Source organism: Odocoileus virginianus, chromosome 5 (genome assembly GCF_023699985.2).
Source record: "Odocoileus virginianus isolate 20LAN1187 ecotype Illinois chromosome 5, Ovbor_1.2, whole genome shotgun sequence".
In the NCBI taxonomy this organism is placed as follows: Eukaryota; Metazoa; Chordata; class Mammalia; order Artiodactyla; family Cervidae; genus Odocoileus; species Odocoileus virginianus.
This window is the reverse complement of record NC_069678.1, coordinates 14688001-14703266: the sequence shown is the minus strand read 5'-3', so window position 1 is coordinate 14703266 and position 15266 is coordinate 14688001. Positions and strand designations below refer to the sequence as shown.

Below are 15266 nucleotides of genomic sequence, written 5' to 3'. Positions count from 1 at the left end.
AGTAAATGTTTTTCTGGAACTCCCTGTCCATCATATCTTAGACTCAAGAACAACCTGATTTCGTTATGACAAGAACCTGCTTCCATTCAGTTTCCAAAGATGGGCATAAACCAGGACAAGCATAGAAGAGCAGATCCATGTACTAGGCTCTCTACTTAGCACGGGAGAAGCTGGTTTGAGAGAAATAAATCAGATCATATTTGCAAAGACTGGCACCTTGACTCTGGATTGCCATCCTGATTCTGAATTATGGTGACTTCAAGGGTAACTTTGGAATTGCTCTATTATCTTTGGCCTCTATGTTTTCCAGTCACTTCCATCTGGAAGGAAAGAATTGAAATTGGCTTATTGACCCCCACAAACCATACATGAGGATCAAGCATTGCTTGATCTTCTAATGTGAAATGGCCCTGATTCTTGGTACTTGCCTTTCCTTATGGGAGTTGTTTTTCTTGTTTACATAGTGAGGGGACTACAGCAGAGCTCAATGGAGCTGGGATTACAGCAGAACCAAAGCATGGCAGCTTGGGATTTCTGTTTGTTTGTTTTCTTTTGTTTTCATCATCTTTCTGCCAATTCCGGTCACCTCCCTTCCTCTGGGACATGCTGAGTTCATCAAGTCCAGCTCTATCAGTCCTGACCTCTGAGCCCATTGGTTTCTAGTTGTCTGATAAAGCCTCTGCTGTAGACAGGACCTGCTACTTCCCTCCTCACAGCACACTTGCAACCAAAGCTGCATATTCCTCTTCTGGGGCCTCCTTCCAGCCTTACATTTCAGTTCACTATCTTCAGCCATCTGGGACATGGCTCTGTTTTTCTTCTTGATCTTTGGTGAGTATTTCTGGTCCTTTGGGTCCAGGCTTCAGTGTCCTCTGGAACTGCCCATGTGGTACAGATCTAGGTATCTTTCAAGGAAAGACTCCTCCCTACTCTCCCCCTTTCTCTATATCTGGTAATTATTCTAAATCCCTAAAGCCACTTAATCTGTCCTCAATTTATAATCCATCTTGATTGCCAGAAAACTGTTCTATTTCCCTATATTCACACTATCAATTCAGTAATAATTTATACTATTGCTTTTTCACACAAATTTTCCTAAATGCACTATTTATAAAAAGACAAATAAGTGGACCATGGGTAACAGCAAGAAAAGGAAGTAGAATTGCAGGACAAACACCTTTCATTGATCATACTGATTCCTTTCAAACGTATTTCATGTGTTTCCCTAGTTTTTCCCAGTTTCTTATTGCTCAGATTAATTTAGAGTAAATTGGGATTTTGAAATCAAAGAGATCTGGATTTCAATCTTTGCTCTTTGATTTCTTAGCTGTCTGAATTTTAAAGTTACCACCATATCCCTCCTAAATCTCATTCTCATCTATGAAGTAATGTTATGTTCCTCAGAGGTTTGTTAGGAGCCTTTCCACAAGATAAAAGAGCCTGCTAGGTCCCTTCCCTAATCAATCACATCCATTTTAATATTCTTGATGATCCAGTATACCACTGGAACCTACCGGTCTCTCAGTTGGGCATTTGTGTGTTGTATGTAGACTGCTGGTTACATTCCTCAACACCCACGCACCCCTTATGTTACCTAACAGAGAGTCCCCCACCTCCTGTTGTGAAGATACTATTGGATCTCTTAGGCTTATCTTCAGTTGCACCTCCCACATGAAGTCTTTCTGATCTGTGATACTCATGGTGATCAACCCCATTACAGAGTTCTCAAGTCACCTTTGGGCTATATCACTTTCACACCTATCAGGCTCATCACAGTTCAGTTTCCTTTGCATATATACATGCTTTGTGTTATTAGACTTGTATGGTGTTATGCATATTATAACCTTGAGTTTTAGGCAATTGCAGACAAGGTCTTTTTGAGTCTGGGAGTGGCTATATCCTAAAGACTAAGGACATGTTGTTATCAACCAATTACTTGAAAAGCAAATATTTGGAAGAAAATATTCCAGGACAAGTCAATGAAATACATGGATTTGCCTAAAAAGCTCTAGGCTGGAAGTCCAAATATATTAACTCCTTCAGAAAGATCCTATAAGATGGGGTGGTGTTGGGGGATGATGAGTTTTGAAGTTCAAAATACTGGGTTTCAGAGACCACTGATAGTCACAGGACTCTCTCTATAGCATTTGTTGATGTTCAGTAGCTAAGTCGTGTCTGTCTTTTTGTGACCCCCTGGACTGCAGCATGTCAGACTTCCCTGTCCTTCACTGTCTCTCAGAGTTTGCAATAGGATGGAGCCTAATGAGCAGATGAGTCTGATTACACAGAGATCTTGTAGGAAGAAACTCTGATCATTCAAAGATGTGCTGATATTTAAACCTGGAAGTTTGGAAATTAGTGTAGAACTGCTTTATGAACTCTCAACCAGGTTCAGCAAACCTGGTTTGCTGCCTGCCAACTAAGAATGTATATTACATTTTTAAACTGTGGGAAAAATCAAAAGAATAAAATTTTGTGACACATGAGAATGACAAGAAATCTAAATTTAATTGTTCATAAATAAGGGTTTATTGGAACACAGCCATGCTTATTCATTTACATGTATATGGTTGCATTGATAGAGCTGATTGGTTATAACAGACTGTATAGCCCTTAAAGCCTAAAATATTTACTATCTGGCCTTTTACAAAAATGTTTGCTGACCATTGTCTAAATGCAGCGTCAGTGAACACAGAAAAATACTGCCATTTTCTCCTATGTGAAAGGTTGCTGCTATGAACCATGAATGATGCCGGGATTCTTGGCCTCTGGAGGAGAGGCATTCAACCTGGGGCCAGTGATGAGGCTTGATCTCTCAGAGCTTTTTGTGTAATCAAGTTTTATTAAAGTATAAAAGAGATAGAGAAAGCTTCTGACATAGACATCAGAAGAGTGCAGAAAGAATATCCCCTTGATAGTTTTTAGCAAGGAGTTATATACCTATTAGCAAGCTGCTAATTAGAGAAAAAAAAAAGCCTCAAAATCAAGAGTGACACCAGCCCCTTCACCCACAACATGCATTTTGAGATAGCATTGACACAAGGTGAGTCATGCTGGGCCATAGAACAATTGACAGTAATCTTGAACAAAGGTGGATTTCATTAACATAGCTTAAGAGAACACTTCCATGAGCAAAACATACTGCTGTGTTGAGCCACTATGGGTTCTGAGCCTTAGGCAACCAACTTGCAAAAAGGGAAATAAGGTAAATACATTAACATAGCTTAAGAAAAACATTTCCATAAGAAAAATGCATTGGTTAGCTCAAGGTTTGAGAAAAGTTAAGTTCAGGTGGAACCAGGTGTTGTCATGGCAACACAGAATTTTAAAAAACCCTCCTTTTAATTTTGTATAGAGAAGGAAAAACAAAAACAAAAAAAAAAAACGTTTGACACTTGTAGTTTGTTTCCTCCACTTGGGGACTCCTAGCCTTTCTGCCTGTTACCCTCTCATATGCCTTTCAAGATGTCTTTTTTTTCCCCTCCCCAACCAGTGCATCTGTTGTGGAATCCAGAGTCACAAAACACACCTCGGACAAAACACACCCAAGACAGTGGAGTACAGTTTATTACGCCAGTGGGTCCAAGAGGAATCAGTCCCCAACAAGGACCCTGATGTTTCTGAGAGGCCCAGTTTTATACCCCTCCCCGCTACATGACTGGTTACATGTTAGCAACCTCTTTGTTGTATATGACTGAGTTTTACAACAAATAGGTGCTAGGAGAACAAACAATTAAGGTTCAGGGTGGGGGTGGGGGGACAATGATTATACCTCAAGGGGGATATCTCCATGGTTAATCTAACAGGGGCAGCCTGACAATCAACTTCAATCTCCGTTTGTCATCTGTAGGGAGGGAAGTCTCCAGGAGACCTCGTTTTCACTAGCAACGGTTTTCTCACTCTTGGGCAGGGTTCAGTCCCAGTTCACATCCAGTCTTTGAGATGGATGACAGGCTTCAAGATGGAGTCTCTCTTGCTTCTCTCACACTGGCCTCAACACATCTTCCCAGAAATCTCCAACATGTTTTCCTGTTGGACTCAGATACTACATCACCACACTTCTCTTTTAGGTGGTAATCACTGATCAATCTAATAGATTAAAACAGAAAATCAAATCTATCCATGCCTGGGGTAGAGCCAACATCAGATGGAAAGGGAACATGATAGGTCTAATTAGCCATGGTAGAATGGGTCTTTTTGGCTCTTAGTCAGTGTCCATGTATTTTTTTAGGCTGGTCATTCTAGGAGGAGAGGGAGGAGAAGGAGAAGGTTTCAAAAAGGCCTAACCTTGGGGGCTGTGTATTTATCTCTCTGTCCCACAAAGTTCAACAAAACTTTCTAGAGTTGTGTTTTTGAACAAAGCCTTGGCAATTGACTACTTGATCTCATTCACTTCTCTCTCTCTCTCTCTTTTTTATTTGCTCAGCCTTTTGCACCGGACCTGGATTTCTAGGTAAGATTTTTTGGGGTCCTAAGAGGGTGGACTTTCAGCTCTGGAGAGTGGAAATTTTGATTTCCCGGGGCCAGGGAGAGAGGCTGTGGTTCAAAAGAGCCCCAGTGGATTTTCTTTCTGGTTTCCCAACCACCTACTCAGTCTTATTTGGGTAGATTTCCACTTCCAAAACTTAGAGAAAATTCGAGTGGTTTTTCCTGCAAAGGGATTCCTCTCCATTTGGCCTGTGTGACCCAAGATGCTAGCCCAGCTCTAACTCCATCATCTAACAAAGCAGATGGCTTTGTTTCAGGCTCAGAAGACACCTCACCTCCTGGGAAATAAACTTTCTTTTGCCCTTCTATATTCTACTACTTCCTGGTCCCTCTGCCACCTTTAATGTTATCATTGAACTAGAAATGCACCAACCTCTGTGCACCTCATGGTTTCATCAGCAGACTGCAGGCTGGATTTCAATGGCCACTGTGTTATGCCAGCTGTCCGAATCCCCCAACAGGAAAAGATAAGACCTCCATGACAATGCAACACGAAAAGGAAGGGAAAGTTATTGCTGACTCGAGCCAGGTCCCCTGCTGCAACAAACGCAGTGGTGCAAAGTCAGAGAGCCCCGAGCCCCAGTTTCTACGCACATTTATAGGGTGCTCGATTTCAAACATAAGCAGTGGGTAGTGGGTGTAAGCGGATTGGTTACATGTTTGCAAAGCAATTTTATTGGTACAAACTTTCACGCGCGCGGGACTTTCCAGGGGACCTTCTCGGAGGTTTCCTGGGCAGGTGCTGATTAGCTGGTCTTTGGTGGCCTGTTAGGGCAGATAATTACCCTACCCTCGGGAGAAACTGAAACTTAGGCCTACTCTTAGTCAGGGTGCCTGTCATGTTGATAGTCTTGACAGTCTTACATTCCCCCCTGTCTTGTTGTTCCTGTAGAGGAATCTTTCTCTTTACCATCTTGGGCCACTGGCTGATATTGCTGTCTTAATACCATAATCTGAATGGTGTTTATACGTTTTTTTAATAAATGACACTAGCCGGTTTAAGATACAAGGGCCAAATGTCAGCATTAATATCAACACTATTAGTGGGCCCAGGAGGGTGGAGACCAAGGTGGTCAGCCAGGGGGAGTGTTGAAACCAAGATTCAAACCATCCCTGTTGGGCCTCTCATTCCCTCTTTTGCTGTGCAAGTCCCTCTCTTACTTTTGCCATAGATTCTCTCACCACTCCTGTGTGGTCTGCATAGAAACAACATTCTTCTCCCAGAGCTGCGCAGACCCCACCTTGTTGGAGAAAGATTAAGTCTAACCCTCTCCTATTTTGTAAAACCACTTCAGATAAGGATGTCAAAGACTTTTCTAAGTGACTAATTGATTCTTCTATGCGGACTATGTCTTCATCTATAGCACCCCGCAGGGAGGAGAGCCCTTGGCCCTGCAAAAATAATGAAGCTATTCCTGTCCCTGCTCCTGCCAGTCCGAGGCTGAACAGGGCTGCCACAGTGATTGCACTAATGGGCTCTCATTTCTGTCTTAATACTTCCCGGTCCCAATGTGAGTACATTACCTCTTCAGAATGGTATAGGATCTTTGGCATCACAGTGACGAGAACACAGAATTCTTGGCTCGGGTTAAAACCCTTCATATTTAAACATGGTGTTAGCCCCGTATGTGAACAAACCCACCATCCCCCACCTTCCGGCACTAGCCAATTTTTGCCGAGTAAGCTGATATTACCAGTAGTCTGAGCACAAAGAGAGGTCTTATCCCTTGGTACTGTGCCCAAACAGACCCCCTGTCCCCATACCTCTTCCATTGTGAGGCCTATCTTATGCTCTTCTCACCGGCATTGAGGGGGATTGGGGTCTGAAGACAAGTTGTAGGAGACATTGAGGCCTACGGCCTCACAGAAGGTGGGGGGCGGAGATTACAACAGAGCCAGCAGGATGGGGTCGCATTTGGGTCAGCATGGTTTAGAGCCATAAAAGCGGCATTTACTATGGCCCATAGGGCGTCTTGAGTCACGGAGCTAACAGTTACGGTTAGATGGCCCGGGGTGTTTGTCAGATTACCTCCGGTGCTTGGGGTAGAGGAGGTGCTGTTTGACCTTGGCGAGTCTGGCCTGGAAGTGGTCGTCTTAGGGGTCGTCTTGTACCTCGGTGCCGTTTTGACCAGGTTGGGGCCCAGACTATGTACCCGTACCGGCTCAATCACCTGTTTAATGGTCAAGAGCTCTCCTGGGTAAGAAGCCACATGAAGCTGTAAGCCCCAAGTTAGCCCTGCGGTCCAGCGACTTTCCTTTTTTGCTCAGTCCTGGCTGAACTGTACCCGTACAAAAGGCCCTTGGTGTTTGGAGTCACTAAAGGTGAATCTAACTAGATCTCTGTTCCCGACATGCCACCTCCGGGGCCCATCACACGAAGTTACACAGCTCCAGCTTGCACAGTAATAGCTTTCCATACCCTCACAAGTTTTACAATTACCTCTAATGTTGCCTGGGCAAGTGTAAAACCCAGGAAGGTCCCCCACTCCATAAGTGTGAGCATATGCATCCCCCATATGTCCACCCAGGCTTCCATATAGCAGAGTGTGTAGCCCGACCCGGCGTACAAAGAGTCTCCTGAGGTTAAAGTACAGGTCTGGCCACCAGGTGTTGAAAGGGTGGATTTCTGAGGTTTCGTTGATCACCTCTTGGGTCTGTCTGTCGCTGAGCTTCCAGATGATCTTGAATGGTTGGTGTGGATTGGATATTCCTGGGTTGATAAGAATTGCCACCAGTAGGAGACTCAGGAGGCCTCTCATCAGACGAGTTTCAGTTTCAAAGGATTTGACAGGTGAGGACTTGCCTTCCATTCTGCTCGCGCTCTTTCTTGTTCCTCCGGAGTAGCTTGCCGCACGTGATTGCAGTGAACCCAGGGTCTGATCCCATCAACCTTAACGGCGGTAGGGGTGGTAAGGAGAACAACATAAGGATCTTTCCGTCTAGGTTCTAACACTTTAGATTGGTGCCGTTTTACCCAAACCCAGTCACCTGGGCCAGTGTTATGTGCAGGGATGGCCCCCTTGCTTTGACCCTCATGTATCTCTAGAATCAATTTCCAAACATGGCTATGCACCTTACTTAATGCCATCAGAGTTTGCTGGAATTGTCCCAAAGTAGGAGGTGGTAGGCACTTTCCCTCGAAAATAGGAAACACAGGAGGGGGTCTTCCATACAGAATTTCAAAAGTGGTAAGATTTAGCTTATAAGGAGTGTTATGCGCTCAAAAGAGTGCCAAGGGAAGGAGGGTCACCCAGTCCCCTCCAGTCTCTATTGCCAACTTTGTCAAAGTTTCTTTTAGGGTCTGATTCATTCTCTCAACCTGTCCTGAGCTCTGGGGATAATATTCACAATGTAACTTCCATTTCGTCCCCAGAGCTTGGGCCAACCCTTGTACAATCTGGCTCACAAAGGAAGGTCCATTATCAGAGCCCATAGTCACTGGCAGCCCATACCTAGGCACTATCTCTTTTTTTCTTTTCTATTTTTTTAAAATTTTTTATTAGTTGGAGGCTAATTACTTTACAATATTGTAGTGGTTTTTGTCATACATTGACATGAATCAGCCATGGATATACATGTATTCCCCATTCCGATCCCCCCTCCAACCTCCCTCTCCACCCGATCCCTCTGGGTCTTCCCAGTGCATCAGGTCTGAGCACTTGTCTCATGCATCCAACCTGGGCTGGTGATCTGTTTCACCCTAGGTAGCATACATGATTCAATGCTGTTCTCTTGAAACATCCCACCCTCGCCTTCTCCCACAGAGTCCACAAGTCTGTTCTATACATCTGAGTCTCTTTTTCTGTTTTGCATATAGGGTTATCATTACCATCTTTCTAAATTCCATATATATGTGTTACTATACTGTAATGGTCTTTATCTTTCTGGCTTACTTCACTCTGTATAATGGGCTCCAGTTTCATCCATCTCATTAGAACTGATTCAAATGAATTCTTTTTAATGGCTGAGTAATATTCCATGGTGTATATGTACCACAGCTTCCTTATCCATTCGTCTGCTGATGGGCATCTAGGTTGGTTCCATGACCTGGCTATGATAAACAGTGCTGCGATGAACATTGGGGTGCATGTGTCTCTTTCAGATCCGGTTTCCTTGGTGTGTATGCCCAGAAGTGAGATTGCTGGGTCATACGGCAGTTCTATTTCCAGTTTTTAAGAAATCTCCACACTGTTTTCTATAGCGGCTGTACTAGTTTGCATTCCCACCAACAGTGTAAGAGGGTTCCCTTTTCTCCACACCCTCTCCAGCATTTATTGCTTGTAGACTTTTGGATAGCAGCCATCCTGACTGGCGTGTAATGATACCTCATTGTGGTTTTGATTTGCATTTCTCTGATAATGAGTGATGTTGAGCATCTTTTCATGTGTTTGTTAGCCATCCGTATGTCTTCCTTGGAGAAATGTCTGTTTAGTTCTTTGGCCCATTTTTTGATTGGGTCATTAATTTTTCTGGAGTTGAGCTGGAGGAGTTGCTTTTATATTTTTGAGATTAATCCTTTGTCTGTTGCTTCATTTGCTATTATTTTCTCCCAATCTGAGGGCTGTCTTTTCACCTTGCTTATAGTTTCCTTTGTTGTGCAAAAGCTTTTAAGTTTCATTAGGTCCCATTTGTTTATTTTTGCTTTTGTTTCTAATATTCTGGGATGTGGGTCATAGAGGATCCTGCTGTGATTTATGTCGAAGAATGTTTTGCCTATGTTCTCCTCTAGGAGTTTTATAGTTTCTGGTCTTACGTTTAGATCTTTAATCCATTTTGAGTTTATTTTTGTGTATAGTGTTAGAAAGTGTTCTAGTTTCATGCTTTTACAGGTGGTTGACCAGTTTTCCCAGCACCACTTGTTAAAGAGGTTGTCTTTTTTCCATTGTATCTCTTTGCCTCCTTTGTCAAAGATAAGGTGACCATAGGCTTGTGGATTTACCTCTGGGCTTTCTATTCTGTTCCATTGATCTATATTTCTGTCTTTGTGCCAGTACCATACTGTCTTCATGACTGTGGCTTTGTAGTAGAGTCTGAAGTCAGGCAGGTTGATTCCTCCAGTTCCATTCTTCTTTCTCAAGGTTACTTTGGCTATTTGAGGTTTTTTGTATTTCCATACAAATTGTGAAATTATTTGTTCTAGTTCTGTGAAAAATACCGTTGGTAGCTTGATAGGGATTGCATTGAATCTATAGATTGCTTTGGGTAGTATAGCCATTTTGACAATATTGATTCTTCCAATCCATGAACACGGTATATTTCTCCATCTGTCTGTGTCCTCTTTGATTTCTTTCATCAGTGATTTATAGTTTTCTATGTATAAGTCTTTTGTTTCTTTAGGTAGATATGCTCCTAAGTATTTTATTCTTTTTGTTGCAATGGTGAATGGTATTGTTTCCTTAATTTCTCTTTCTGTTTTCTCATTGTTAGTGTATAAGAATGCAAGAGATTTCTGTGTGTTAATTTTATATCCTGCAACTTTATTATATTCGTTGATTAGCTCTAGTAATTTTCTGGTAGAGTCTTTAGGGTTTTCTATGTAGAGGATCATGTCATCTGCAAACAGAGAGAGTTTCACTTCTTCTTTTCCTATCTGGATTCCTTTTACTTCTTTTTCTGCCCTGATTGCTGTGGCCAACACTTCCAAAACTATGTTGAATAGGAGTGGTGAGAGTGGGCACCCTTGTCTTTTTCCTGATTTTAGGGGAAATGCTTTCAATTTTTCACCATTGAGGGTAATGCTTGCTGTGGGTTTGTCATATATAGCTTTTATTATGTTGAGGTATGTTCCTTCTATTCCTGCTTTCTGGAGAGTTTTAATCATAAATGGATGTTGAATTTTGTCCAAGGCTTTTTCTGCGTCTATTGAGATAATCATATGGTTTTTATCTTTCAATTTGTTAATGTGGAGTATCACATTGATTGATTTGCGGATATGAAAGAATTCTTGCATTCCTGGGATAAATCCCACTTGGTCATGGTGTATGATTTTTTTAATATGTTCTTGGATTCTGTTTGCTAAAATTTTGTTAAGGATTTTTGCATCTATGTTCATCAGTGATATTGGCCTGTAGTTTTCTTTTTTGAGCCATCTTTGTCAGGTTTTGGAATTAGGGTGATGGTGGCCTCATAGAATGAGTTTGGAAGTTTACCTTCTTCTGCAATTTTCTGGAAGAGTTTGAGTAAGATAGGTGTTAGCTCTTCTCTAAATTTTTGGTAGAATTCAGCTGTGAAGCCATCTGGTCCTGGGCTTTTGTTTGCTGGAAGATTTCTGATTACAGTTTCGATTTCCTTGCTTGTGATGGGTTTGTTAAGATCTTCTCTTTCTTCCTGGTTCAGTTTTGGAAAGTTATACTTCTCTAAGAACTTGTCCATTTCTTCCAAGTTTTCCATTTTATTGGCATAGAGCTGATGGTAGTAGTCTCTTATGATCCCTTGTATTTCAGTGTTGTCTGTTGTGATCTCTCCATTTTCGTTTCTAATTTTGTTAACTTGGTTCTTCTCCCTTTGTTTCTTAATGAGTCTTGCTAATGGTTTGTCAATTTTGTTTATTTTTTCAAAAAACCAGCTTTTAGCCTTGTTGATTTTTGCTATGGTCTCTTTTGTTTCTTTTGCATTTATTTCTGCCCTAATTTTTAAGATTTCTTTCCTTCTACTAACCCTGGGGTTCTTCATTTCTTCCATCTCTAGTTGCTTTAGGTGTAGTTAGGTTATTTATTTGACTTTTTTCTTGTTTCTTGAGGTAGGCCTGTAATGCTATGATCGTTCCCCTTAGCACTGCTTTTACAGTGTCCCATAGGTTTTGGGTTGTTATGTTTTCATTTTCATTCATTTCTATGCATATTTTGATTTCTTTTTTGATTTCTTCTATGATTTGTTGGTTATTCAGAAGCGTTCTGTTTAGCCTCCATATGTTTGAATTTTTAATAATTTTTTCCCTGTAATTGAGATCTAATCTTATTGCACTGTGGTCAGAAAAGATGAATGGAATGATTTCAATTTTTTTTAATTTACCAAGACTAGATTTATGGCTCAGGATGTGATCTATTCTGGAGAAGATTCCTTGTGCACTTGAGAAAAAGGTGAAGTTGATTGTTTTGGGGTGAAACGTCCTATAGGCGTCAGTTACGTCTAGCTGGTCCATTGTGTCACTTAAAGTTTGTGTTTCCTTGTTAATTTTCTGTTTAGTTGATCTATCCATAGTTGTGAGTGGGGTATTAAAGTCTCCCACTATTATTGTGTTACTATTAATTTCCTCTTTCATACTTGTTAGTGTTTGCCTTACATATTGAGGTGCTCCTATGTTGGGTGCATATATATTGATAATTGTTATATCTTTTTCTTGGATTGATCCTTTGTTATATCTTTTTCTTGGATTGATCCTTTGATCATTATGTAGTGTCCTTCTTTGTCTCTTTTCACAGCCTTTATTTGAAAATCTATTTTATCTGATATGAGTATTGCGACTCCTGCTTTCTTTTGGTCTCTGTTTGCATGAAATAATTTTTCCAGCCCTTCACTTTTAGTCTGTATGTGTCCCTTGTTTTGAGGTGGGTCTCTTAGACACCATATATAGGGGTCTTGTTTTTGTATCCATTCAGCCAGGCTTTGTCTTTTGGTTGGGGCATTTAACCCATTTACATTTAAGGTAATTATTGATAGGTATGGTCCTGTTGCCATTTACTTTGTTGTTTGGGGTTTGCGTTTATACAACCTTTCTGTGTTTCCTGTCTAGAGAAGATCCTTTAGTATTTGTTGAAGAGCTGGTTTGGTGGTGCTGAATTCTCTCAGCTTTTGCTTGTCTGTAAAGCTTTTGAGTTCTCCTTCATATCTGAATGAGATCCTTGCTGGGTACAGTAATCTAGGTTGTAGGTTATTCTCTTTCATTACTCTAAGTATGTCCTGCCATTCCCTTCTGGCCTGAAGGGTTTCTATTGATAGATCAGCTGTTATCCTTATGGGAATCCCTTTGTGTGTTATTTGTTGTTTCTCCCTTGCTGCTTTTAATGTTTGTTCTTTGTGTTTCATCTTTGTTAATTTGACTAATATGTGTCTTGGGTTGTTTCACCTTGGGTTTATCCTGTTTGGGACTCTCTGGGTTTCTTGGACTTGAGTGGCTATTTCCTTCCCCATTTTAGGGACGTTTTCAGCTATTATCTCCTCGAGTAACTTCTCATGGCTTTTCTTTTTGTCTTCTTCTTCTGGGACTCCTATAGTTCGAATATTGGGTTGTTTCACATTTTCCCAGAGGTCCCTGAGGTTGTCCTCATTTCTTTTGATTCTTTTTTCTTTTCTCCTCTCTGCTTCATTTATTTCCACCGTTTTATCTTCTAACTCACTTATCCTATCTTCTGTCTCTGTTATTCTACTCATGGTTCCCTCCAGAGTGTTTTTGATCTCATTTATTGCATTATTCATTCTTAATTGACTCTTTTTTATTTCTTCTAGGTCCTTGTTAAACATATCTTGCATCTTTTCAATCTTTGTCTCCAGGCTATTTATTTGTAACTCCATTTTGTTTTCAAGATTTTGGATCATTTTTATTATCATTATTCTAAATTCTTTTTCAGGTTGATTCCCTATCTCCTCCTCTTTTGTTTGATTTGGTGGGCATTTTTCATGTTCCTTTACTTGTTGGGTATTTCTCTGCCTTTTCATCTTGTTTAGATTGCTGTGTCTGGAGTGGGCTTTCTATATTCTGGTGGTCTGTGGTTCCTTTTTATTGTGGAGATTTTACCCAGTGGGTGGGGTTGGACAATTGGCTTGTCAAGGTTTTCTGGTTTGGGAAGCTTGTGTCAGTGTTCTGGTGTGTGGAAATGGATTTCTTCTCTCTGGAGTGCAATGGAGTGCCCAGTAATGAGCTTTGTGATGGGTCTATGTGTTAGATGTGACTTTGGGCAGCCTGTATGTTGACACTTAGGTCTATGTTCCTGCGTTGCTATAGAATTTGTGTGGTATGTCTTGTTCTGGAGCTTATTGGCTCTTGGGTGATGGTTGATTTTGGTGTAGGTATGGAGGCTTTTGGATGGTCTCTTATTCCTTAATGTTCCATGTAGTCAGGAGTTTTCTGGTGTTCTCAGGTTTGGGGCTTAAGTCTCCTGCCTCTGGATTTCAGTTTTATTCTTCCAATAGTCTCAAGACTTCTCCAACTATACAGCACTGATAATAAAACTTCTAGGTTAATGGTGAAAAGATTCTCCACCGTGAGGGACAACCAGAGAGGTTCACAGAGTTACATGAAGAATAGGAGAGGGAGGAAGGAGATAGAGGTGAGCAGAAGAAGAGAAAGGGAGACTCAAGAGGAGCGAGACAGATCTACGCAGTTATCTGTTCCCAAAGTGTTCTCCGTAGCCCAGGCACCCACAAAGATTCACAGAATTGGATTGGGGAGAGAAGGGGAAAGGAGGAAATAGAGGTGTTCTGAGGTAGAAAACAGAGAGTCAAAAGTGGGAGAGAGTAATCAACACACTCCTGAATAGAAAAGGGAACTGAATATTGGATTCTTAAATGTCCAAAATTTATATCACATACTGAAAAACAAAGATTAAAAATCTGGCGTAGAGGTTAGACTCTTTGAAATACAATATTTAAAAACAAAAAGAAAACCACAAAATTTAGAAATATATATGAAGTTCAGTTTAAAAATAGGGCTTCTCTCTTTTTTTTTTTTTGCAAGGTTATAGGGAAGTGAAAATGAAAATTAAGGAATAATAGAGCAGTATTAGAGGACTTTAAAAGGAAATAGGAGAGAAACAAGGAAAAGAAAAAAAAAGGAAAGAAGGAAAAAAGAAAAAGAAAGAGAGAAAAAAAAAATTTATTTTTCCCTAATTAAAAAAAATCAAGAGGTAGGGTCATTCTTCCCTGCCCACCGCCCCCCGCCCTTGCGGAGGGCTATAGAGCATTTCTCCCATAATTTTTGTAGGTCTTGTGAGATAAACAAGACTACCAAAAGAAAAAAAAAATCATAAAAATATATAAAAATGAAAGTTCAGGAGTAACGGGGGAGTAATAGGGAATTTTAAAAGAATATAAAAGAGGAAAAATGAAAAAAAGGAAAGAAAAAATTTTTTTTAAAAATTTAACAAAAATATACATATATATCTAGGAATTTCTCTGGAGCTGTTGAAGTCAGTGTATGTTCAGTTCAATTTCAGATAGCTCCTCTTTCCAGCTTACACTTCTCGATATCTATAGGCCCCTTCCGGTGTAGTTGGTGTTACCTTCAGGGAATTTAATCTGTTGCACCGGTCCTTTCTGAAGCGGTTCCCTTTGTTTATTTGGCTGCTGTTTGCCATCTCTTCGGTGTCCAATTTCCGCCCTGTCACAGGCGGGCGGAGGTGATCTCTTATTTAGGTTCGCTAGTTCAGTTCAGTCCTGCTACGGGGAGGGCGGGGCGCTGCAGACAGATACCGCTCTGTGTGGATAGCACTCACCGTGTTCCGGCCACACTGGGTTTGCCCCGTACAGGGGTGTCTGTGCTTTCCCCGTCTACACTGGTCAGGCTCCCGGCTGCTCTATATGGAGCGGGCCCTGCGTTGAGTGCAGTTCCAGTTTTCAGGTACTCCACAAAAGCGCGGATTCGGTTGTGCCTGCGTTTTGTGACTTCCCCGGCCTGAGCGGTTCAGGAAGCCAGAGGCTTGGGCGCACTCTCCCCGGATGCGGCGCGCCTTTTTCCTCCGAGGCCCCCGTGCGCGCCGCCGGTCGTGTGCTTGCGGCTTGCGTCTGTTCAGAGGAGCTGGCCTCTAGCCACGACCCTCCCAGCAGTGGATGTCGACCATCCA

The 15266-nt window shown here is 41.5% G+C and overlaps 1 protein-coding gene across 2 annotated transcripts in view; it reads left to right on the top strand.

Moving 5' to 3' along the window:
- Window positions 1-656: 656 nt before the first annotated feature.
- Window positions 657-15266, top strand: part of CD5L (CD5 molecule like) — a 28450-nt gene continuing 13840 nt past the window's right edge. The window contains exons 1-2 of one of the 2 annotated variants that reach the window (XM_070467581.1): window positions 657-831; window positions 4427-4453. In XM_070467581.1, the coding sequence (XP_070323682.1) occupies window positions 804-831; window positions 4427-4453 (55 nt within the window). In that variant the 5' untranslated portion in view covers window positions 657-803. The remainder of the gene's footprint in view (window positions 832-4426; window positions 4454-15266) is intronic. The other variant, XM_070467582.1, reaches the window with a different exon arrangement.